Source organism: Eubalaena glacialis, chromosome 8 (assembly GCF_028564815.1).
Source record: "Eubalaena glacialis isolate mEubGla1 chromosome 8, mEubGla1.1.hap2.+ XY, whole genome shotgun sequence".
NCBI lineage: Eukaryota > Metazoa > Chordata > Mammalia > Artiodactyla > Balaenidae > Eubalaena > Eubalaena glacialis.
In genome coordinates this window covers 124,136,232-124,163,618 of record NC_083723.1, presented here as the reverse complement: position 1 = coordinate 124,163,618, position 27,387 = coordinate 124,136,232, and the positions used below count along the sequence as shown (strand labels likewise).

General features: G+C 39.6%; 1 protein-coding gene across 4 annotated transcripts in view; it reads right to left on the bottom strand.

Moving 5' to 3' along the window:
- GALNT11 (polypeptide N-acetylgalactosaminyltransferase 11) overlaps positions 1 to 23,465 on the bottom strand; it is a 48,571-nt gene extending 25,106 nt beyond the window's left edge. For all 4 annotated transcript variants that reach the window (XM_061198198.1, XM_061198199.1, XM_061198200.1 and 1 more), the window contains exons 1-2: positions 23,293 to 23,465; positions 333 to 665 (exon numbers count right to left, since the gene is read on the bottom strand). In XM_061198198.1, the coding sequence (XP_061054181.1) occupies positions 333 to 627 (295 nt within the window). In that variant the 5' untranslated portion in view covers positions 628 to 665; positions 23,293 to 23,465. The remainder of the gene's footprint in view (positions 1 to 332; positions 666 to 23,292) is intronic.
- Positions 23,466 to 27,387: the final 3,922 nt, after the last annotated feature.

Genomic DNA, 27,387 nt, shown 5'->3' with positions numbered 1-27,387 from the left:
TAGCAATTATAATCCTTCCCCATAGGTTCCATTTTCTCTCTAGCCACTTAATTTTTCATTCTTTCTTTTTTTTTTTTTTTCCTATTCTGGACCTCATTCGTTTCTCCCAAGTCCTCATAAAATATTGAAGTCAGAACTGGACAAAATAGAATATAACTCCCTACTGAGCCTGCAAAAATCATATGACCTCAGCTAGTTCATGAACGAAATAAATCAGTGCAGAAAAAATGTCACATTTCTAATTCTCTGAACAATACATGATTTCAAGAACAGTTAAACTTCCAATGATAAAATACTTTGACATGCTGCTAGCAAAAATCAAATACACTTACCCAGTTCAGAAGAGAACTTCATGTTGCCTCTTTCTGGATCTTCAATATGATTCTCTATCACATCATCAATTTTGTTTGCTTTGAACTGTGATTCTAACACTTGACTTGGACCTCGAGTGAAACGGGGATAAAATTTTTTGGGGAATGGTCCATGGGGCCCAGACCCCTTGATGGGCACATTCTTAAGTGGCTGAGTCACTTCACTGAAGTTGAAATAAACAAAAAGCAAAACCGTCCAGGTTGCAGATGTAAAAAGGCATCCATAACAGAAATATCGAACTGTGACACTTCCCATTATAGACCTAGCATAGCTGAAGGGCCATTTTCAGTTTCCTAAAAGAGAAAGATAAATATGTTAGACACATCAAGACACTTATAAATCAACTACCAAGTTTATGTTCACTGTTTTCCAACCTACCAGATAGCACTTCTAAACAATTTACTTAGGACCCCTATGCATACCATTAACCAACAGCCAAATATAAGAAAATATATGGATAGCACTGAATAAAAAAATAAAGGGATTAAACAATTAAAACCACAAGCCAATGTGTTAGTACTCAGAAAACTAACGGCGGCAAAATAGCTGACTTATTCGTTTGCCCATGTTAATGGATACTTCTTCACCTTTGTTCTGGATTGCTTTCAGTTTGCTAATTTTTTTTCAGGTTCTAACTTTTCATAAGGAAAATACAAGTACTATATGCGTCATGACAGTACATCTAAGGTCCCTTCTAATTGTAAAATTATAAGACTAAATCTTTTAATCCAAGGATATTAAAATCTGTTATTAAAAATAAGCAACTTGAAAAAATAGATTCACTTTCCAATCAAAGATTAAACCTGCCCTAATGTCCACTCTAGATTCAACAGTTACATTTCAAATTTATAACGGAAAGAGTTCAAATAATTATATTTTCCCTCTCCTTATGATGTCTTATAAACAATATGGCATTGAACAGCAGTTTTTTCCTAAGCTTTCTGATAATATCTGGTCTTCATGGAGGCCTCACACAACTTCCTGAGGAATTCTTTGTAAAGAGCCCAATGCACATAGAAAATAGTTTCACTGAACACGAGGGCAAAGAAACCCTATTTAAGTAATGTATATACAGAAGAAATCTACAAAGCAATACTACTTATCCATTACTTCTTATTTCTATAGTATGAAATAATTTAAAAAATAATATTATCATGCCTCCCAAATCAGGACAAAGCAAATCAACATCAGTAAGCTCCAATTCAAAAATTAAGCTGTTTTGGACTTCCCTGGCGGCGCAGTGGTTAAGAATCTGCCTGCCAATGCAGGGGACATGGGTTTGAGACCTGGTCTGGGAAGATCCCACACGGCGCGGAGCAACTAAGCCCGTGCGCCACAACTACTGAGCCTGCGCTCTAGAGCCCGCGAGCCACAACTACTGAAGCCCGTGAGCCTAGAACCTGTGCTCTGCAACAAAGAGAAGCCACAGCAATGAGAAGCCCGGGCACTGCAATGAAGAGTAGCCCCCGCTCGCCGCAACTAGAGATAGCCCATGCGCAGCAACAAAGACCCAATGCAGCCAAAATAAATAAACAAAATTAATAAAAACAAACAAAAGTTAAAAAAAAAATTAAGCTGTTTTGTACAGTTATGCTGTAAGCCCAGAAGACAGTAAATAGCTCAATTTCTTAACTATCTGCCAACCAAGAACTATTAGTTATTTCACTACCTGTCAATTCAAAAGCTCAAAAAAAAAAGAAAACACCACCACCACCATCCAAACAAAAACTCCCACTACAGTAATACCAAAGGGAAATGACTACAGCACAAAAGGAAAGTCAGGTAACAATGAAAGTGCTGTCATGTCAGCTGTTAGCACTTTTAAAATTAAAGACATGCACAGAAAAAGAACCACTTTATTTGGAAGTAGAAGAAAATGTTGAATGGAGGATTCAAAACAAATGAAAAATTAAAAGTTGCAACTTTGTAATAGAAATGTTACAGAAATACAGACTAGAAACATTTAGGTGAAACATTAGATTTCAACTAAAACAGGCATTATAACTTCCTAAAATATTTGCTTGGGGGTAGGAAAAAAACAAGCAAACAAACAACATCGAAAACAAAAGCACTAATTCCTCAAAAGGCCCTGAAATTCTTTAGTTCAAGACTAACTGCACAGGCTGCTCTGATGCCATAAAGAACTGTGCATCTAAGGAGTCAATCGCTTCTTCAACTATCTAAGAAGATTTATATTTAGATTGTTTTCCTCAAACCACTCCAGGCCTTCCCAGTTCAACCTGGCCTCCTTGACCCTGAACGCAGAATGGACCAAGAGAGAAAGTCAGCCAATCCCTTCTCCAATCACAAGAAGCCAGACGATGCTATTCAAGGGCTATTCCATCAAGCAGCTCTGGAAGACAGGTGGACACTGACATTTCGTTCACGTCTTTCTTCTTTATCCCAAATCCCACCACCATGTTGGGTGATGTCCAGAATCCTTCAAAACCCTAGTTTCCAAATGTCTTGATTCATGTCCCTCCTACAACCTTCACCCACATTCTACTTAAGGGACCCTGCCCCTACCCTTGATTTTATCATCATCCACAACTGATCAACAAACCTCTTAAATATTAAATGAAAACCTCACTCTCTGAGCACAATCCTGACTCCCCAGCCGTGTTGTTCTTACCCATACTAGCATTTGTCCCCTGGTATCTGCCTGGGTTGGCTTCCAGAGCCCCCATGTATACCAAAATCCACAGATGCTCAAGTCCCTTATTGGCCCTCTTTATCCACGGGTTTCACACCCAGGGATTCAACCAACCACAGATGGCAATTTCTGTCCGCGGTTGGCTGAATCCAGATTCAAAACCTGTGAAATACGGAGGGCAAACTGTATTATTTATTGAAAAAACTCCATGTATAAGTGGACCCAGGCACTTTAAACCCCTGTTGTTCAAGGGTCACCTGCACTACTATTAGTTACTCTTCAATCTCACTGCAGGCACTCAACCTTTCCCTTCTCTCAAAGCTTATATCTTGTTTCTGTCCCCAGCCACATATCCCTTAAGGACTTTACTTCCTTCCCTACCCAGTTTTGAACATGATGTTGGATAATATTAGAAAGTGGTAAGTGCTAAGGAGAAAAAATAAAGCCGGGAAGAGCGATATGAAGTAGAAAAGGGTATGTGAAATTTTAGGTAGATGGCTAGGGAAGGCCTCACCGAGGTGATATTTAGACAAGGCCTGAAGGAAATAAAGTAGTGAGTACTGCAAATATCTGGGGAAGAGCTGTCCATGAGAGGACAGAGCAAAAGCAAATGCCCTCAAGAAGTGGGGTCAAAGAGTTTGCATCCTATAGACCACAGGCTGTGATCACAAGACAACTAAGCTGAAAACCAGTCAATGACATAAAGATAACCAGAAAACTCAAAAAATGTCTAAATGGAAATTAGAAGCTATTTAGAACTAAATAGTGAAAATACTACTTTTCGAAACTTGTGATATACAGCAAAAGCCAAATTTATAGCCTGGGATGCTAATGTCAGAAAATACAGACCACAAACAATGAATTCAGAAAAACAGAATAAGCCCAACAAAAGTAAAAGAAGGAAACAAAAACAGTTATATCAGGAATTAACACAAAATGAAAATGAAACAAGGTAACAAAGCCAAAAGTTGGTTCTTTAAAAGATCAATAAAATTAACAAAGCACTGGCAAGACTAATCAAGAAAAAGACAGAAAAAAAAAAGAAAGAAAAAAAGAGAGAAAGCAGGAATAAATAACACCAAAAATGAAAAAGAGAGCATAAATATAGATATGGATTAAAAATAAAAGTATTGTTCATAAATTTAAGTGAAATGGATAAATTCCTAGAAAAATATAAATGCACAACTAAGACTGGAAAATCAGGAAACTGGGATGGCTGTACTAGTCCTTTTGAATATTAAACCATTTCTAGATAATAACATTTCTAGACAGTTTTACAAGTGAGTTCTATCAAACATTTGAGGAACAGATGAATAGTCTCATACGACTGCCTCCAAAGAACAGAAAAAGAGGAAATTGTCTTGTCTCACTTTCTGAGGCTATTATCATCCTGGTAACAAAACAGGGACAGTATGAGGAAGGAATATTAAAGACAATCTCTGACAGATTATGAAAATCTTAAAGAGAACACTAAAACTGAAACAAATAATGTTTTAAAAAATGAATACATATGAACAAGTTATATTTACTTCAGGAATACAAGGCTGGTTCAATATTTGAAAACCTATTATTATCTATACCTTAAAAAAATTAAAGGAAAAAAATGCATATGATTTGGTCAGTGGAGGTTATAAAGAGCTTATTAAAATTCAACACTCAATTCTTAGCAACTAGGAATAGGGAAATCCTTAATCTGACCAAAAGCATCTCTAAATATCTTACAACAAAAATGATACTCAACAGTGAAATGAAGTCATTTTCTTTAAAAATAGGGACAAGATTAGGACGCCCACCATAAATATAATATTGAAGGCAACAGTTCCAAAATACAGGAGTCCCTAGAGTGTTTATCACAAATGCAGATTCCTGGGGCTCTGTGCCAGATGCGCTAAACAAGAATTTGCGGAGGTAGCGCTAAGGGGTCTACAGCTTTAACAAGCTTCCACAGTTAATAGGTTACCTATGACGCCGAGAGAGAGATTGGAAACCAAACAACAGATAATGAAAAGACAAGATTAAGTTCTAATCCAATTCTGTCACATACTGGCTATGCAACTTTGGAAAAATTACCCAATTTTCTTAGCCTCATTTTCATCAACTGTATTCCAAGTTAACAATACTGTCTATCTTACTAGATACTTAGAATTAAATGAAATACTTAGAATTATGTAAGATAATATTTGTAAAGCATCAGGCACAATGGTTAGCACACAAACACTGATTTGCACTGGACCAAGATAATCTCCGTAAAAACTGTGGCTACCTTTTGTGGCTGTTTCTTTGCTCACTGTACTCCCTTCACTTAGCACAATAAATGGCACATAGAAGATGCTGAAAAATATCTACAGAATGAAAGAATATAGGACAAATTCAACACATGTTAACTTTTTCCTCCTCATTAGATCTAAATTTAAAATATAATATTAAACGTATTTGTGACCATCTGTTCCTTACAATGACCTACAAGTCCCTAATAGTCTGACTATATCTCCGACTACTTCCCTCCTCATTTATTTCATCCTAGAAACTGGTCTCCTTATAGGTCACTAAATGTATTAGGGATTATGTGTTGGTTCTTCCCTCTGCCTAGAATACTTTTCATCCCAGCTAAGTTCACCTCTATTGAATCTTTGCTCAAATATTACCTTCTCAACAAAGTTCTATCTAGACTACCACATTTAAAACTGCAACTCAACTGCCAAACACCAGCACTTCCCATCCTCCCTACTCTATGCAGCTTACCACCTTCTTACATACTACATTAACTCCTTATTCATTACGTTTATTATTTATTATCTATCTCCCCCCTGCTAGAATGTAAGCTTCATCAGAGCAAGTTTTTTGTCTGTTCTATTTCCTACAGTATCCCCTGAGCTTATAACAAAACCTGGCACATAGCAAACATTTAATAAATATTTATTGAAATTAAAGAAAAAATTACTGTAATATGGTTATCAATATGCTTGTAAAATACGGGATTTCAAAACAAATGTTTACTATCCTGTTTGAGCCAACCAATACCTTAATGCTACACATGGAGATCATGACTACTTTATGTCAACAACAGTATGACAACTGGGCAGGACAATAGCCGTAATTATTATTAGAAAAGGTACAAAAAACAACAGGCTCTCACTGTCCAATTTCACAAATTAAATAAAGCTCTTCGTGATAAAACAGGAGGCTACTTTCCATTTTGTTCACTGCATGATGTTAGGCTACCTCTTGGCTGCCAGCACTTAAGGGCAAAATGAAAAAGTTTTATCCTAAAGACCTCACCCATAAGATTTGGCCAACTCTGTCCAGATTCTTCACGGAATACCCCCAGCTCATCCTCTCCACACAGCTCAACATCAAGAGTCCTTGTCCTGAACTGTAAAATGTATTAACTTTCAACAATCCTATCAGGTAAAAATTATTATTTTTTTCAAGCCATATTATGGTAATTTTTTTAGAGAAATTGTTTTATGTAGTGAATCATGATACTAAATTAAGGAACCCATAAAAATGAGAGGAATTTACAAAATCAGGTCATTTTTAAAATATAATTAATCATAAATCTTCAGAAGCAAAAGACTTCAGAAGTCCTTTAGACAGGTCAAGAAGTTAACAACCAAATATAAAAAAGTGGAAACCAATCAGATGCCTGTTATATAATAAAGTAACAGGTCCCTAACTGCTTAAGGAAAGAAATTAAAACATCCAAACAAAAATCAAAAGGCTGAAAATTTAATCTAATCTATGCTAACAAATAATGAATCCAGCATCTACACAATAAAGTCTTTCTGCTTCGTACTGTTTGCCATTCCTTCTGCATACCCATGGCTTCAACATCCAAGGCTTGAAAGCCTTTAAAAGGAGGGTCAAAGCAAATATTTAAGGTTAGTTAATACAAAACAACTAGTAACCAAACACTTTCAATCATAAACTTGAATAGTTAATAAAGCAAAAACTTCAGCAGTTAGATATGAATGTAATATATTTTTAAAAAATTAAATGAATAAAAGACTAACCACCTGTTTACATGAATTTGCAGTGAGACAAGATGGTATGGTTTCATGTTTTCTCTAGCCATGGTCTGGGAGATGCTCAGGAACAGGTGCCTTGTAAGCTAAGAGTCAGGGTTTTGCCAGGGAGGTACAGGAGAAGAAGAATGCGGAAAGGTATATGCAATGTGCTGATTAGAATGACAAACCACAGATTTAAGCCAGACAAGGAGAAATGAGAGGATAAGGAAGAATGAAGCAGGATGAAAAAATGTGGATGGGCCAATGATCAGAGACTCCGATGTGGCTGAATGATTGTTGGAGTTATGTTACCAAAGAGAGTGACCTGGAAAGACTGAATGTTGTGGTTGGAAAATGAGATGCCAACACTCAGATTCTGGAGAGGTATAGTTAATGACAGAAGAATCCTTTCCAGATACACGGACTGGAGATATACCAATGAACAATTTGCCTATAGTATAAGCATTGTTATGCTTACTGTAAGCAAACCCCCTTAAGGACAGGATCATTCCCATCTTTCCAAACCCCTTATGTTTAGCACAGTATCTGGTGTTAACAATTAACAAATAACTATATAATTTTTAAGGTGTATTTCTGTTCCAAAAGAAGTTACAGGACACTGTTTAGATTCTGTGCAACAAGAAATCTTAGAGAAGAGTATAATATGTAAGCAGAGCACATCCTGGGAAATCAATGTTTACTCTGAAGGAGGAGGAGGAGAGGAGGAAGACAGCTAAGCAGTTTACATAGACAGTTTCATTGTCATTTTTTTTATTGAACTATAACTGACTTACAATATTATATTAGTCTCAGGTATACAACAGAGTGATTCGGTATTTTTATACCTTACAAAATGATCACCACGATAAGTTATCATCTGTCACCACAAAGTTATTACAACATTATTGACTATATTTCTTATGCTGTACATTGCATCCCTGTGACTTATTTATTTTATAACTGGAAGTCTGTACCTCTTACTTTCCTTACCTATTTCATGCATTCCCCCACCCCCCATCCTCTCTGGCAATTACCAGTTTTTCTGTATCTATGAGTCTGTTTCTGTTTTATGTCTGTTTGTTTTCTTTTTTAGATTCCACATATAAGTGAAATCTTTCTTTGACTTATTTCACTTAGCATAATACCCTCTAAGTCCATCCATGTTGTTACAAATAGCAAGGTTCCATTGTTTTTTAACAGCTGAATAATATTCCAGTGTGTGTGTGTGTGTGTGTGTGTGTGTATCACATCTTCTTTATCGATTTATCTATCAGTGGATACATAGGTTGCTTCCATATCTTGGCTATTATAAATAATGCTGCAATGAACATAGGGGTGCATACATCTTTTCGAATTAGTGTTTTATGTTTTCTTCAGAAAAATACCCAGGAGTGGATTTGCTGGATCGTATGGTGGCTCTATTTTTAATTTTTTGAGGAACCTCCACACCGTTTTCCATAGTGGCTGTTCAAAAACCAAGCCTTTTTTTGCTACCATCAGCATCTACTGTTACACCAAAAATGCTTTGTGGCAAACTATTAGGTCACAAAGGTCTAAAATCTCATGAGATCTCACTGAAGTTAAATTCCTGCATCATTATCAGATTAGAGTGAAGGGTATTTCTCAATAGCACAATAGTAGAAGCTAAGAAGACCCATTTTGAGATGCTTTTCACAGTCATCTTCTAGTAACAAAGAACACAGTACATACCCACTACTACTCAATTATGCTCCATAAAGTAAATTATGTACTGTTCACTAAGACAATGCCTATTATACAGTGTCACTCTACAGATACTTAAAATCATTCCATTAATTTTCCAATCATAGCCTATTAAATGTACTAAATGATCCAACATTTTTCTTCTGAAAATCATTAAATAATCCTAAAGAAAAGGCTAACACTGGGAACACAGTAGGAGCTTTATATGCCAGACACCATGTAAGGTGCCGGGGATTGACACTTTAAGTTCTGCTATTATGCTAAAAAATCAGAAAATACATGTGTTGAGAAGCCGGAGCTGGTGTATTGAATTAAAAATGCTGAGTGAGGGGACTTCCCTGGTGGCGCAGTGGTTGAGAATCTGCCTGCCAATGCAGGGGAACACGGGTTCGAGCCCTGGTCCGGGAAGATCCCACATGCCGCGGAGCAACTAAGCTTGTGTGCCACAACTACTGAAGCCCGCGCGCCTAGAGCCCGTGCTCCACAACAAGAGAAGCCACTGCAATGAGAAGCCAGCGCACAGCAACGAAGACCCAATGCAGCCAAAAAAAAAAAAAAAAAAAAAAAAAAATTTAAAAAAAAAAAAAAGCCCTGGGGAAAGCAAAGTGGGAACTTAGGGCAGGCACCCTAAACTCAAGCCCTGATCTGAATGTCTAGACTCTGGGTGTGAGTAGAATTATCATAGTGTAAAATGCCTAGGCAGCAACTCAGAAAAACAAAGTTTTTTCCTCAAAAGTTGTTTTTCTCATCACAGTGCAGATGAGCCAAAAGTTAAAAATTAAAAACCCCCTGAAATCTCACCATTATTAATGTTTTGCTGTAAATTCTACTAGTTGTTTTTAATCTTTCTACACTAGCCATAAAATGTTATACTGCTATTTGCAGTTACTGAAAAATAAATTTAATAGATTACGGTTAGCAGCATTATGGATAATGTTCTATTTTTCTTCATTTAAAAAGAAATACAAAGAATGTGTATTTTTTTAATAATCAGGGTAAAAATTTTCTTAGGAAAAAGTTTCCTTTCCTAACTTAAAAATATAAGAACAAATTTGGAGAGGATTAAATAGAAGGCTTCAAATGAAATATATGGCCTTTTAACCTCAGAAGCAAAGGGATTAGCATACTTAAAGAAAGAAATACTTTAATTCCATTAATTTGTCAAAAGTTTGAGAATAAAATTTGGACACTAAACAAATATTCTAAAAGCATGATTTAAAAAACTGTTTTTTCTCTATAAAACATTATCTAGTCTGAAATTAGCGTGCCTCTTTGAATATCCATCTTTTTTTTTTACTACAAGGCTAATGAGACAATTCAGTTTAACTAAACAGGACAGCCCCCATTTTCCTTCAGTACAAAATAATTTTCATAATATTTAATGAAGTTTAAAATGTCTCTCTTTAAATGTTAAGTATTTACCTTTCAGTAGTTTCTAGCTACTTTCTCATCAGTATACTCTATATTCCAAAGGATCAAACAGCAAACATTAGTTAGCTTTTTCCTTAAGAGAGACACGTTCATATTTTAACTCAGCTGTAGTCATGTAAGGACAAATACTGATTTACAACACTGCCCTTCCTACATACCCTGTGAAATTACCAGGTGATGACAACACAAAAGTACACATGATTCTTTCTCATTCCTTATCTACTCTGAAGACTAGAAGGAAATATAGTTCATAATTACAAATAAGGCGATTACTGAATTAGGAAAGGTTCAGAGCAAATTCCAGACATCATATGCTCCCTGAGAACAATCCTTTGACCTCTGATATTTATGAATCTCCTCTCTATAAGAAAATCAAGAAGCGTAAATACATGTAACTGTCTATATATTATAACTCAAATGCAGATGAAAACCACATGGTAATGTTGATTGGAGGTAGAAGCAAATTTAATTAAACACTAAAGAAAAGAAAACTAAAAGGATAGACAATATGACAAAGTACTTAAAATATCCAAACTTAGGACACCTGCTTGGTCAGTGAATATGGGCTGGTAGAGGCTGACTATAAGTAGAAAGTAGCAGCTCTCCCTGGTTAAGACCTGTGGAAGAAAATAAGGAAAAAGTGACCACAGCCTCATAAGGGCCTGCGCAACAAACATGTACATCTGTAGTCAGAAGCCAAGCAGATAAAAGAAGCAAGAGAGAAAAAACATAAGAGTGGTGGCAAGCGGCGGGGCATGTCCCCCACCTGAAGCAATTCAAACTCAAAAACTGCAAAAGCTGTCGACCAGCCTCCAGACTGCAACTTCTGACAGAGGCGCATAAAATGAACAGTACATGAACACAACCCCCAAAACTTTAAAACTATTATTTCTTGTTCCCTTTCTGCCCATAAAAAGGGGAATTAAACCAAAAGTACATCAGATAAAGATGAAATAAATGAACAAGAAAAAAAGTGGTTGCTAGAAATAAGTGTTCTGAGATATCCAAACACATACAATACAGACAGCATACATACATCCATGGTCTTCTACAGCCAGCTTTGTCCTAGGGTCCAAAGACATACTAGCAGAGTTGACTATCCTTAAACCACGGCTATTGAGTGTTTTATTCTGCTAGCACGTCATGAGCCTCTTGGGGTATACAGTGCCAACAAAGCGGTTTATGTACATTAGTCAAGTATGCAAATTAAGACTAACAAAAATAGAGCAAAATACTAGTCCATGGTGTAAAATATAATAGGGAAAGAACAATGCTTATCTTTTTCCCTCGATTTTAGAGAAATTAAGTAACATGCTTTAAGGATACAGAGCTAGTAAGGGGAGAAACTGGATTTGAATCCCGATGATCTGATGTCAGCCCTATGTCCTTAATCACTTTGTAATACCGCCTGGCAAGGAACAGACCAGTGATTTCCTATTTGCCACTCTTTAAAAAATATATCATCCAGTGATTTTTTTAACATAAATTTATGTTTCCCACAAGATTCAAGATATCAGTAATTCTCCTCCCAAGCAAGAAGTTCACCTCTCTGGATTTCTATCATCTCCTAAAATCTTAGCCCAGTAATTCTTTACTATTTTGTAAATTCTCAGACTTTTCAGGAGCATCAACTAGCTTGAATGAAGTTACCCAGTCTGCCATTACCAGAAGCACAAGGCTAGGGTTATGTTCTAAACTGTTGCTTTTGCGGGTTTTTTTCAATTTTTTTTCAATTATTTTTTTTTGGCCACACCACGCAGCTTATGGGATCTTAGTTCCCTAACCAGCGACTGAAGCCGGGCCCTCAGCAGTGAAAGCGTGGAGTCCTAACCAATGGACCTCCCAGGGAATTCCCTGCTTTGTATTTCAAAGTGAACAGGCTAGGTACTACCAAAAAGAGACCATCAGCAAATCATAATGTGACAGAATCTTCAGCCTTTTTCAGAAAACTCATTTCTGAATGCAATCTACCACCTCACAAGGTTTAGAAGGCTAACAAATCTAATTGGCAAACAACCAATTTCTACCCTAGCTCATCCTGTTGAATCACGCTGTAGGAAATCAATACAGCAGACAATGTCATTTGCCCATCCTCTCGAGCCTTACCAACCTGCACAGGTAGGTCTGACTTCCAACTGCCAGCACCTGCATCTCCAGCCTCTGGAGCCCATCTGCCCACCTGCAGGGTAGGCCCACAAATATGGGGCAATGTGTCCCTCCCAAAGGGCAGCCCTCAACAGTGGACTGGTAAAAAAGGCCAGCTCCTTCCCACCCTCCCCATCAGGATAACTCTGCCACCTGTAATTCTACATTAGCTCCCAGTGTTCCCCAGCATGATTAAGCTTTAACTGCCCACAGTGGAAACTGGTTTAAAAACATGCCCTTTACTGGCTGACTTTCCTACCTCTTGCTTCCTCATTCCCGTACTGGTGTGTCCTGGGATTACTCACAAACAATTTGGATTTGAATTTGTATCTCAGGATTTGCTTCAGGAGGAACTCAAACTAACAGAATCATCTGCAGATAAGGGACAATTTGACAAATTCTTACATGTACTAATTTTTTATTTCTAAATAGAAAATTTAATAAAGACTGAGCTTCTATAGCTTTTGTTGACTATAAAGTACAAAATAATGCATACAAAAAGCTTTTCTGAAGCATTGCAAGATATTTTTATACTTGCAAAAAAAGAACATTTCAAAGTGATAAGCTTTTCTAAGGAAATCAAAAGCTATCAGAAAATGTAGCTTGAAATCATTGTTAATCAGCTGATAAATATAAAGTATCAAATTCAGCCTACATCATCAACTCTAGATACAACACCAGCTGTCCTGAACCTATGTATGTATGTAGTTCACTCAAGATGGTAACAAGTCATAAAGTCTAAGTTAAAAAGCATGCTTTCAGCTCCAACATGAAAAGAGCTTAGAAGCCATCACTTCCATCCTTACGAGAACAAACTGAAAATCAATGACACTTTTGAACCCATCAGAGAACTAAGGTTACAGGACAAACTACCACCCAAAACCTGGAGACACAGCTGAGATCTGCTTGCCTGGGGCAGACGCTGCAGGAGCCATAAGCTGGTGCTGGAGACCAGGTGCGAACTGGCATGAAAGTGAAAAACTGCAGGGATGCAGTCTTTGGGGCGGAAGGGGGGGGGGGTCCACACTTCTGTGGGCTTTACCTCCAGGAATCCCACCAGGTCTGCACTGTGAAGGTGAAGGCCCCAGAAAGATTCCCCTCGTGACCACAGCAGGGAGGGGAAGAGTAATCATTGCAAAACATGGAACAAGCCCAGAGTTTCCTTCATAACAAAGGCATACGCTCCAGGGGAAAAGACACTGCCAGAGCTTTCTCCAGATTAAGAAAAGGCATTCCTCAGCATTTTACTTTGAAAAGTTAAAGGTGCTTTAAGTGGCAGTTGAATGAACTTCCTGGAGGGAAGATTATTCTGCATCTAGCCAGCACTTGCTACATCGTAGCTGCTCACAACTTCATTCAAAGGACTTGAAAATCGGATCTTTGCCTGTTTTCCTCAAATGCTGACTTTAGCCTATTGAAGCACCACAGATGAAGTGACTCCTTTGACAACTGAAAATAAAGGGAAGAACTACGTAGACCAGGTGCCTCACACAGGGCTTGGCACCCAGGTGATGAATAAATAAGTGTTGGCTGAACTGAACGTCTTCCAATCAAAGGTATTTGAGATGTGCTATTCATATTCTACAAAATAGCTTGAATTAGTTAGAATGTCAAAATGGGAAAGGGCATGTGGCAAGTTAAGGAAATTAAAGAGAAATGGGGTATAAATGGAATATTAAACCTTTGAAATTCAAAATAAAGAACCTGGTTATAAAAAAAAAAGAAAGAAGGAAAGAGCATTCCTCCCACTCCAGCCCCTCCAAGCCTTCCAGTCAAACCTAAGGGGGGAAACGTAATCAACAAAGGTGAAGGCTTCCAGAAAATAGACTGGGGGAACTCTGCAGCTAGGGAAGGGAGTACATTACAGGGAGGAAAAAAGCTACAGCAATGGAGAACACTTGTGAAGGTCACAGACATAGGCTGAGATTTAATTGGAAGATTGCAGAACTCTTACCCTCCCTCACACTTTTTACCATCACACCAGCAGGGCTCCAAATATAATACCGGTGGGTTACAGCTGAAAGAGATGCAAGACACAGACTCTCTGGGGAACAGTACTTAGAAAACCCCAAAGTCAACAGGGCAGATATAAACAAGGGCACTAGAAGAATTTGAAGCCTCTGGCACCTGTAGCTACAGCAAACATTAAACACTGCCAAACTCCTATTAGTTCCTATTACCTGATACAACGTGTCAGTCTTTCAAAAGCAACAACAACTAAAAAATGCAAGGCATAATAAAAGAGAAAACAGTCTGACAAGACAAAGCAATCATTAGAACCAGACTCAGATGACATAGATTTTGGGATTATCAGACAGGGATTTTGAAATATCTGTAATTAATATGTTAAGGGCTCTAATGGAAAAAGACAACATGCAAAGAACAGAAGTGAAACAGGAGGGAAGGAGGCAGGGCACAACCTTTGAAAGAATGACATAACCTAAGGACATGACATAAACTGATTAGGACCAAATGGGTCCAAGATGGCAAACAAGTCGACTTTTTCCACTAGACCTGGAGCCTCAGTATATGCTCACATCAGCAAGCTAAATGACACACCCACAGGCGCCATGACAGTTCCAAGACTGACCATAAGGATCAAAAAGTGGACAGTGGCCCAGTTCCTGGAAATCCCCACCCCTTCCTAAAATAGCTGGAATACTCCTCCCACTCATTAGCCTATGAAATTACCCACTCCCATACCCTGGTGCCTTTCTCACCTTCTGAGATGGCCCACACTCTGTGGAGCGTGTTTCTCTCTAAATAAATCCAATTCTTACCTATCACTTTGTCTCTCACTGAATTCTTTCTGCAATGAGATGTCAAGAACCTGAGCTTCATTAAGTCCTGAAACCAGGTGTGTGATCTCAGTTGGAAGACTGGGGGTTTTGGCTGGGTTTGAGCCCCAGCCGTGTGGGTTCAAGTCCCAACCTGGGTTTTGGCTGGGTTCGAGTCCCGGCCACGTGGGTTCAAGTCCCAGTCTGGATTCGAGTCCCAGCATGTGGGTTCAAGTCCCAATCTGAGGTGCACGCTTTCAGAAGGATAATGTAAACAGATGGAAACTGTAAGAAACAATCAAAAGGAAATGCTAAAAACCAACAGCATTGTAAAAGCCCCTTCCACAGGCTCATCAGAAACTCCATTCAGCCAAAGAAAGAAGCAGTGAGCTTGAATATAGGTCAACAGACACTTTGCAAACTGAAATGCAAAGAGGAAAAAGAATGGAAAAAACAGTACATCCAAAAACTGTGGGACAATTTCAGAAAGTATAACATATACCCATTATTAGAATATCAGAAGGAGAAGAAAAAGAAAAGGAAACAGAAGAAATATTTGAAATAATAATGGCCAAGAACTTTCCAAAATTAATGACAGACCCCAGGAAGCTGAAAGAACACCAAACAGATTAAATACCCTCAAAAACCCTCATCTAGGTATACCATATTCAGAAAATCAAAAGACAAAAAATCTTGAAAGAAGTTACAGAGAGTGAAAAACACCTTAACTACAGAGGAAAGAGTAAGAATTACAGTGGACTTCTCATCAGAAATCATGCAAGCAAGAAGAGAGCAGAGTGAAATATTTAAAGTAAGGAAGAAACCCCACCACCACTTTAGAATTCCATATTCCTCGATATTATAATTCAAAAGTGAAGGAGAAATAAAGGCTTTTTCAGCCCCAAAAAACTGAGGAATTCATCGCCAGTAGACCTGTCCTGCAAGAAATGTTAAAAAAAAAAAATTCTTCAAGCAGAAGGAAAATGATACAGGTCAGAAACCTGGATCTACATACAGAAAAGAAGAGCATCAGAGAAGGAATAAATAAAATGAAGATAAAATCCTTTATTTTTTTATTCTTAACTGACCTAAAAAACAACTGTTTAAAGTAATAATAGTAACAATGTATTAGATGATCATAGCACACTGATAAGTGAATGAGTGACAGCAAGGTCACAGAGGTGGGAGGCACAAATTGGGATTATGCTATTAACAAGGTATCTATATGACACATCAAGCAATATGGTGTTACTTTAAGGCAGATTCAGGTTAATTTAAAATGCATATTGTAAACTCCAGGGCAATCACCAAAAAAATTTTTAAAGTATAATTGATATGCTATGTGGTAGGCAGAATAATAGCCCCCCAGGAATATCCACATTCTAATCCTCAGATTAAGGCAGCAGACAGAATAAGGCTGCTAATCACCTGACCTTAAAATACAGAGATTATTCGGGATTATCCGGGTGGGCCGGATGTAATCACAGAGTCCTTAAGTATGGAAGAGGGAGTCAAAAGAGGAGATAAGAATGATGCAATCTACTGGACCCACTACTGCTGGCTTCAAAGATAAAGGAAGAAGGCCACGAGTCAAGGATTGTGGGTGGCTTCTAGAAATTTAAAAAGGCAAGGAAATTGATTCTCCCTTAGAGCCTCCAGAAAGTAACATAGCCTTGCCCACACCTTGAGCTTAGCCCACTGAGACCCATTTCAAACCTCTGACCTACAGAACTGTAAAAGAAATTGTGTTGTTTTACATCACTGAGTTTGTATTCTTTCGTTACAGCAGCAACAGAAAACTAATACATTCTAAGAGAGGAGATAGAGTTGAATCATATAGAATGCCCAATTAAAAGGAAACAGAAAAAAGCAATGAATACAAAACAGTTACAAACATGGAAGATATTTACCCAACTGTATCAATAATCACTTCAAATGTGAATGGTCTAAAAAATACAGCCATCAAAAGAGAGTCACAGTGGACAAAACAAGATCCAACTATAAGTTGTCTACAAGCAACAAACTTTAAATATAAAAATTTATATATGTTAAAAGTAAAGGATGGAAAGCTATACCATGCTAACACTAACCAAAAGAAAGCTGAAGTAATTATATTAACTTCAGACAAAGCAGACTTTGTCGGATAATGAGGGATGAAGAGGGTCATTGTATGATAATAAAGAGGTCAATTCTCCAAGAAGACATAACAATCTTGTACTTGTTTACACCTAAGGAGAGGGTATCAAAACACATGAAGCAAAACCTGAGAAAAATGAAGAGGAGATAAATCCACTATTATAGTTAAAGACTTCAACAACACTGTCAGTAACTGACAGATCAAGCAGACAGAAAATCAATAAGGAAATAGATGACCTGAGCAGCACATCAATCAACTTGATCTAACTGACATTTAAAGAAAACTCCATCCAACAACAGCTGAATACATATTCTTCTCCAGCCCACATTCACCAATGTAGACCATATTCTGGGCTACAAAACACACTTGAACAGATTTAAAGGAAGAGAAACCATACAAAGTATGTTCTTAGACACAGTGGAATTAAACTAGAAATCAGTAACTGAAAGGTTAAAAAAAAAAAACAAAAACCCAGATATCTGGAAATTAAAGTCTCAAGAGAAATTTTTAAATATTTTGAACTAAATGAAAATGAAAATACAGCTTATTAAAATTCGTGGGATGCAGCAAAAGTAGTGATTAGAAGGAAATTTATAGCATTAAAATGGATTAGAGTTCAAGACATGAGTATGAACCCATGTTTAGCTTAACATGTTAGCTTTAGATACAGATGGTTACACATATATTTCCATATATGTACATATATATTTCCTTGCTCGTCAGATGAGCAGGCCTAAAAGAATGACACCCCAAGTGACAACAAGCACAGCTAGTGCCCAAATCTTGGGGTTTTTTAAATAAATTTTATTTATTTATTTATTTTTGGCTGCATTGGGTCTTCGTTGCTGGGCACGGGCTTTCTCTAGTTGCAGCGAGCAGGGTTTACTCTTCCTTGCGGTGCACGGGCTTCTCATCGCGGTGGCTTCTCTTGTTGTGGAGCATGGGCTCTAGGTGCACAGGCTTCGGTAGTTGTGGCACGTGGGCTCAGTAGTTGTGGCTCGCCGGCTCTAGAGCGTAGGCTCAGTAGTTGTGGCACATGGGCTTAGTTGCTCCGCGGCATGTGGGATCTTCCCGGACCAGGGCTCGAACCCATGTCCCCTGCACTGGCAGGCGGATTCTTAATCACTGCGCCACCAGGGAAGTCCCCCAAATCTTGGTCTCTAACAGCATTCTCCAATAAAAAGAACCAAAGCTCCTTGAAGAAATGACTGACTCTAGGACTGGGAAAGGAAATATACAAGATGAGCCTGAAGTACCTTGTAGTGCCAGAAAGTAAGGAGGTACCACAAAAAAAAAAAGAAAAAACCCACAATGATGGGGGTATGTCAAAGGAACAGACGGAACCAACTGAAAGAGCTTACAATGGCCATAGCTAAAACAATTTGAGCAAAAAATAAAGTGGTATTGCATTATAACCCAAAGTATAAGATAAATATCCATGAGTTCATAGTGATAGGGACTGCACATGAAAAAAGACTGAGCATGAACAGGTTATTTAAAATCTATTAATTTTCTTCATGTCTGAAATTTTCCATATAAACCTTTTAAATATATATAAAGTAAGTGTATATATATAAATGTGTTTATATATAAATGGGTGTGTGTGTATGTGTATATGTGTGTGTGTGTGTGTATATATATATATGTAACCCAACAAACAAATGCTCCTTTGACCTTTACACTACCGTTTTGGGTTCTGTACGTATGTTGGTTTCTAGGGGTTATAATGTGCTTACATGACTAAGTTCTCCACTAATTCTTGTCCATGGAGTCACAGGACACAGATTCTAGTAGTCTGTCCTTATGGGTTTTGTGTGTATTTGTATATATTAAGTACTTTCTCCTCACTTCTGCTTCCTCCTTATTATTTAACACAAGATTCATAGGAGATCAACTTCACAATTTAGTCTGTAGATAACAGAATGTTCACATGGAAATGCACGTTGTAGGCTGTGTACAGATGCAGAGTATCAGAAGGGTGAATTGTACCAGTGAAGTTAGTCTCCTAGCTCTAAGTCCACTCTCTATACTCCAGTGGTTCTCAGCCAGAGCCTGAGATATTTGGCAATGTCTGGGAAAACCGGGCCACCACCGAGGTCTTTTGGTAATGTCCAGAAATATTTTTGGTTGTCACAGATCAGGGGATCCTACTAACATGTGGTGGGTAGAGGCCAGGGATGCTGTTAAACATCCTACAATGCAGAGGACAGCCCCCAGCAATGAAGAATTATCTGGCTCAAAATGTCAACAATGCCAAGTTTGAGAAACTCTGTTCTGTTCTGTAATGCTGGGGCTGGTACTCTACATACAGCATTTTTCCAACTACAGTTGACCCTTGAACAATAAGGCAGGGAGGAACATCAACCCTCCACGCAGTTGAAAATCTGCTTATACAGTAGGCCTTCCATATCGGAGGATTCGACCAATCGCAGATCTTGTTGTACTGTAGTATTTACTGTTGACAAAAAAATCTGCGTATAAATGGACCTGTGCAGTTCAAATCTGTGTTGTTCAAGGTCAGCTGTATTGATAAATGAAACAACCTGGATGAACTTGGAAATACACAGGAAAAAGTCTTCAGTCTCAATAATTAGTAAAGACATGCAAATAAAAATAAGGTACTATTCTCTAACTCAAATTAGCAACATTTTCAGTACTCACTGAAGTACATGTAGTTAAATGATACAGTTATCAGTGATGAAAGTTATAAATTGCACGGCCTTTTTAAAAAGCAGTTTAACAATGGCATAGGAGCCTTAAAAACCTTTATACACTTTGGTCAGTAATCCCACTTTCTCTAAGAATAAAAATCCTAAAGAAATAATAAATCAGGTGAAAAACTGGGCATATCCTAAAGCAAACTCTAAAAAATTCCATAATTAAGATATAAATAAACCACAGTATATACAAATAAGTACGAAGGCCAAATTAATTTTATATGAAAAACTTGAAGGAAATGCCTTATAAAAGTTAAGATTTAAGTTTGACTTTAAGACTTCAATGGCCCAAAACTGAAATATCTCAAGCAGAAAGCTGAAGTCTTGAGAAACTGCAACATGGATTTGTTTTTAGTTTTCCAAACAGAATAGCAAGTAGGAAGGTTGGCTATAATGAATACACACAGCTGGTTAAGGTTAGTGGAAGGTGATTAATTCTATGAGGACAGGCTGGGGCTATGACCCTGAGGATGAGAATTAACTTGTTCCGCATGCAAAAGGAAGCTAACTAGTGTCTTTAAGCAAATACACCTTAGGAAGAAAATTCTAGGAACAGTGTGTAAAATGGTTTGGCACAGAGGAAAACAAAAAAATCTAGAGCAAGGGAGGCCAGTTAGAAAAATTCCAGTACGAGGCAATCATGGCTTGATCTAGAGCTGTGGAAGTGAGTGGAAAGGAGGCTCAGAGGCAGAACTGTCTGCCCTTATCAACTTGACCAGACATGGGGCCCTAAGGGAGAAAGGAGGAATAAAAACAACACTCAGTTTTCAAGTTTTAGTGACACTAAGGAGCATGGAGAGAACAGGTTTGGAGGCTTAATAGAAGATAAATTTTGTTCTGGACATGCTGCATTGGGGAGAACACTAATATGGAGGTGTCCATAGCTTGAAATTCAAATCTAAACCTCAGAGAGAAGTTGAAAATAAACATCAAAATTACAGTTTAAGTTACATGGAAATAATAGCAGAGGGAGGTTTAAGTCATGAAGAGCGTAAAGTAGATTAGGGAGCAAGTACTGAATCTCTGGGGATATGCATATTTAAGGCTCTTGTGTAGAAGGAAGAGACTGTGAAGGACCTGAGAAGGATCACAAAGTCCAAGAACCTCACGATGGGTACTGACCAGCAACACAAGGCATCACAAAGATTTACAGAGAGGTCAGATCAAGCCAGCAAGAGTTGAGGTAGGGCCATCAGATTTAGCAATCAGTAAGGTATGAAGGCCTTTAAGAAAGCAGTTTTAAAAATGTAAAGAAGAAGGGCTTCCCTGGTGGCGCAGTGGTTGAGAATCTGCCTGCCAATGCAGGGGACACGGGTTCGAGCACTAGTCTGGGAAGATCCCACATGCCATGGAGCAACTGGGCCCGTGAGCCACAATTACTGAGCCTGTGCTCTGCAACAACAGAGGCCGCGATAGTGAGAGGCCCGCGCACCGCGATGACGAGTGGCCCCCACTTGCCACAACTAGAGAAAGCCCTCGCGCAGAAACTAAGACCCAACACAGCCATAAATAAATGAATGAATGAATGAATGAATGAATAAATATATTTCTATTTCACTAAAAAAAAAAAAAATGTCAGGAAGAGTTTGTTAGTTCCTCAAAAAGTTTAAACACAGATTTACCATATGACCCAGCAATTCCACTCCTAGATGTATACCCCAAAGAATCAAAAACAAAGACTCACCCACACACACGTAAACACATGTTCACAGCAGGGTTATTCACAGCAGCCAAAAAATAGCAACAACCTAGTGTCCATCAAAGGATGAACGGATGAACAGACTGTGCTACAGCCACTCGGCAGAGTATTAGCCAGCCATACCCAAGAATGAAGTCTGAGAGACACTACAGCATGGGTGAACCTTGAACACATTAAATGAAATAAGCCAAACACAAAAGGGCAAATACTGTACGATTCCAAATCTGTGAGGGCTCTGGAATAAGCAAATTCAGAGACAGAAAGGGCTGGGAGGAGGGGAAATGGGGAGTTAATGCTTAATGGTTTCAGAGTTTGTGTTTAGGGTAAGGAGAAACTTTTGGAAATAGTGGTGATGGTGACACAATATTGTGAATGTACTTAATACCTCTGAGCTGTACACTTAAAAATGCTTCGAACAATAAACTTCATGGTATGTGTATTTTACCACCATAATAAAAGAGTTAAAAAAAAAAAAAGTGAAGATAGAACTCAAATTGCAAAGAACAGCACAGACATTGTCAAGAGAAGGCAGGAGCGGTGTGGACTGTTTCATGATGTTTAATTTGAAAAGCTCTACTGATAACACTGAGGGTAGAGAGAGGTTTTCTGGTTTAGATTTTTCTCAAGGCAGAGTAGACCTTAACATACGGTATATATCTAGGATATCTAGGTTAACAGCTAAGAATTGAGTGTAGTTAAAAAAAAAAAAAAAAAAGGTCTGGCCTAAAACTCTTATTTGGGGGATGAAAGTAGCACCACAATATTTTATTGGCGCACAGCAGTATGAGAAGCATTTCAAAGTTATAATTTCATCTTACATTTGGAAAACCAACCAACCAACCAACAGCTTTCCTAGCACGAAGTAAAAAGGAATGCTGGATCAAATCTTCGATGATAAAAATACACAAAGCTCTTCCATCATGGGCATATTAATATTCCTCAAACGGTGAAATCTACCAGTATTGGAGGGTGGGGACTTGATATTTTTATATTTATCCAAACGGCACGTACTTTAAGAGCCTGGGAAATTGTGCAAGACAAATAACCCAATTTCTTCAACAAATACCTTGCAAAGAAAAGGGAAACTTAAGATGCTCATCCACCGAACGCCACGCGAGGACCCGCTCAAATCCTGAGCGGCACAAACCAACCACTAAAAAAACAATTAAAAAAAAAAGAAAATTCCTTTAAGGAAATGGGAACACTGCCCGAATACCGTGGAAACTGAGGGCAGGGTATCAGCGAGGGCGTTACTCAATTCGCTCTAGTTTCTATACGTTTTGAAAATTTCCGCAACCATTTTCTGGGGCATTTTAGCAAAAAAGCGCCGGGGGGCGGCGGAGCGGGTCTTTCTCACGCCGCCCGCGGCCGCCCCCCGCGAGACGGGCGCCTCCACGGCCCACCCCCGGCCTCCAGGGCCGCGTCGGCTCTGCCAACGCCACACACACGCCCGGACGCCGGGCCAGCGTCCAGAGACCCCGCGGAGGGCGGCGGCCCGGGGCGAAGCCTCCGCCGCTCGGGGCGCTCGGGGCGCTCGGGGCGCTCGGGCCGCGGCCGCTCGCATGAGGCGCTGAGGGGACGGACGGAGGCCGCGCAGGCTCACACGCCGCCGCCGGGCCATCCACTACTCACCCCGACGCCGGCAGCGCAGGACCCCGGCCTTTCGGGACTCGGGCTGTGGCATCTTCCCTCCCGCCACGGCCCGGGTCCGAGCCGCATTCGCCGCAGCGGGCGGAGCTGCCGGCAAGAAAACGCAGCAGCGGGCACACCAGCGCCCCCCGCGCTCGCCCAGTGCCCGCGCCGCGGCCTCGGCCCGAGCGCGCGCCCGCCGGGGCCACGTGACGGGCGGCCCCGGCCCCGCGCGTGACGTCACCGCCCGCTGCGGGCGCGTGGCGGCCCCGGGGCTCGACCACGTTGCCGAGGGCCCGCGCTTGCGGGTGGGCTTGGGGGTCGGTCGCGGGCGGCCTTTGAGTTTTTAACTCTTACATAAATGGGCTCATTGAAGACAAATGCCTTAAACATATTGAAAGATGTGCGACCCCGCTTATGATAAAAGAACTGTAGGTTAAAATGTCAAGGCTTGGCAGAAACTGTGATAAAACCTCACGGGTTGGTGGTAAGGGTGGCAAAGTACAGCGCGCCCGCAGAGCAGCCGCAGGAAGGCACATGGGGTCACGGGGGGCTTGCTAGAAATGCTGACTCTTCAGCCACCTATCAGTAAGCAAAGGATGTTGCAGCCATCAGGCCATCATATTACAGCCCCCGCACGCCCGCCCGGAGGTAACTCAGGGTGGAAACGGGCTGTCCGCTGCCAAGCCCCCGGCCACTGTGGCCACCCCCAAATGGTGCACTCAGGATGGGAAAGAAGAGGATCCTGGCTCTGGTTGGTTAGGGTACATAGCAAAGAAATAATCTCAGTACGCCCTGGCTCTTGCATCTTCCCATATATAGGAAAGCACTAAATTCCTTAACTTGCGTTTAATTGATTTTCTTTAACAGTAACCTTTGATGTTCAGACTATCTGATCTTCGTTGCAAAAACTCCTATCTATCCTGTCTCCCCCCTTACCTCTTCAGAGCAGTCCCGCAGAGCTACCTGAGAGACTGCGTCCCAGGCTTGAGTCCTCGGTTTTGTCTGCCAAATAAAACATAATTCTCAACATTTAGGTTATGCATTTTTTTTCAGTCGGCAGGCCCCATGCCAGACGTACTTAGTAATCAAAATATGCGTTTTACCACCGTGGCCAGGTGACCTTTTTTTTTTTTTTAACTTATTTATTTATTTATTTACTTATTTATGGCTGTGTTGGGTCTTCGTTTCTGTGCGAGGGCTTTCTCTAGTTGCGGCAAGCGGGGGCCGATCTTCATCGCGGTGTGCGGGCCTCTCACTATCGCGGCCTCTCTTGTTGCGGAGCACAGGCTCCAGACGCGCAGGCTCAGTAATTGTGGCTCACGGGCCCAGCTGCTCCGCGGCAGGTGGGATCTTCCCAGACCAGTGCTCGAACCCGTGTCCCCTGCATTGGCAGGCAGATTCTCAACCACTGTGCCACCAGGGAAGCCCGCAGGTGACTTATGTACACATCAAAGTCTGAAATCAGTGTCCTAAGGTGCAGTCAGTGCAGGAGACCGGCCATTGCTCCACCTTCTCCCGACGCTTGATGGTGTCAGACATTTTATTTGCCATTCTGATGGGTGTGGAGCAGATCTGTTTCTAGCTGTTATTTTACATGGGTTCATACTGTCCCGCCAAATTAATGTACAGCTGTACCATTCCAGAAATTGAAGCTTTGGGTTAGCTCCAATTTTTTACCATTAGAAAGAATGACATGAATATGCTTTTTGCAGTGTAGCATCTAAACCCGGGGTCTTTGAGGCTGGGCATAGGCTAGTCTATGGGCTGTGTTCATCTATCCCTAGATACAGTTGCCAGAGGAAATATAGGAGGCTTAAATTTTGAATTTCAGATTAAAAACAATTCACTAGCATGTCCCATAGAATATGTGGAATATACTTTTACTAAGATATTATTGTTTATCCAAAATTCAAGTTTACCAGGGCATGCTGTACTTTTATTTGCTAAATCTGGCAACACTAACCCTGGACAAGTTCTAACCTTAGTTTTCTGTTTTATGGTATGGTAATAACAATAGGAACTATCTTGTAAAGTTGTGTGGATGAGATGAGATAATCTATGCACAGTACTTACCAGGGGGTATGAAACATAGTGAGAGCTCAATAAGTGTTAGCTCTTATTTTTATTTCATCTCGGTGTGTCTTAGGATAAATTCCTGAAAGTATGCTTTCCTTACAGAATTCTCTGGCTAATGTAAGGCTTGTCCAAGTGTTTGGTCATACCCAAAACTGTTGTGTGAAAAGCCTTGAGCAGGTGAGCAGATACGTTCTCAACTAGCTCCAGAATACAAATCAGATTTTAAAATTTCTATACAAAACCATAACTGCCACCTACGGGCAAGTATGGTTTTCCTTTCAATCACACCAAGCACTTGGATGTTGATTCTGATTTGTTTTCTATTCCAGAGTCAGCTGAAACAATATTCTAGAGGAGATTGTTTAAGCAACATTCTACATCGTTTCTAAGACTTATTCATGCTATCTAGGACCTGAACTAAATTACATTAAAAAACTAAGACTGAATATTAGGCCCATGGCTCTAAGAAAAAGAACATTTTTCTTTTGGCAAAGCTGATATTTACAACATCCTTCTTTATGCTTACCAAACAAGATTCTCTGAATTTATACTACAATTCTTTTTCCTTCGGCTGCAGAAATTTTATTTTGTATTTTACTCTAATTTTAATGGATTCATAGGTTTATTACAATCAATTTTTTATTACCTTCTAGAGCAGCTAAGGTATAAACATGGGCCCAGAATATACTAATCATGTGGCAATTACTTTGTGCTGCCAGATTGACCTTATAAAAGCTCAATCAAGTTACCCTGGCCATCTGTAATATTTGGGCACAGGTTTTTCCCATCTCTTTCCTGCAATAGATTTTTATAGAGTATTTTGCCAAATACATGGGTATAACATTATAAACTGGTTCTTTTTTCTTTACATTGTATATATTATTTCAAAGAACATAAGCTCCATGAAGGGAGGGATGTTTACCTGCCCCCTTGTCAGCTGCATCCCAGCACCTAGAAGGACACCTGGCCTGAGATGACCATTCAGTTGTTGATTAAATGAGCATAATAGATGAGTCAAGTTGTTTTCTGCTGTAAAAAACTAGTTTATATTTTCTCCAGCAGAAGCTATGATTTAGTGATTCTATCCTAAGTCTCCTCCTTTTTACTCCTTTCAATGTATTCCTTCCCTCATCTTCTCATTCTCTTCGGTTTGTGAATTAAATATATTTTCACTTTTCTAGCTGCCTTCACCAGGGTGAATGCAACAGCCATCCCTCTAACCTGATAGAAGTACTTTAGACACCTGGGAGTGTGTCCACACAGGATGAATATTGAACCTAGTTACCTCTTCCCCAATCCCAGCTAAACAGTTTTCTCGAGTCATGTCAAACACAGATTATCAACAAGGCATGCAAGCCAAGAAGTGTCAGGAGAGCTGTAGGCCAGAGCCACAGGAGGGAACAGACATGAAAAAGGCAAAATCAGAAGTAGGGAAGAGGGAATGTCTCCAATTAACTGGAGGGCCAACAGAAACAAACAGGGAGGCTGGCCTAGAGAGCTGGACCAGGACACCCAGGCAAGTGACTGGACATCAGAAACTCAGGAACCCAACCAAGCAATGTGTCAAGGCCAGAATCTACACTGGCAGCAAGAAAGGAGCTTAATACAGTTGAGCCAAAGTTGGTATGGACCAACCAAGGCTCTCTGAGAATGTCTTTCTGGGGAGGTCACCAGCCCAGGTCACCTATCTGGAGTAGGAATTGAGTTGACCAAGAGTTGAGCAGTCCTTATGGTCTACCAGGATGAAGTGAGCTTGGCAAATAATTGGAGATAACACACTTAATCTCAATCGATTTTATGATAGCCTTAAGTGTGTGACAACATGCATTTCTAATGTTTAAGGTCTTGCCACCCCAGAAATTTAGTGGCAGAAAAGGCACTTCTGATGTAGACCATTCTGGTTGTACTTCTTACTGTAGTTCACATAATTTCATGATGTTCCAAACTTGTTCTCTTCTCTACGTTGAAGGACTAGGGGAATTTTTAACGCTTTGTCAATGAAAATGATTGGTTTTCCTT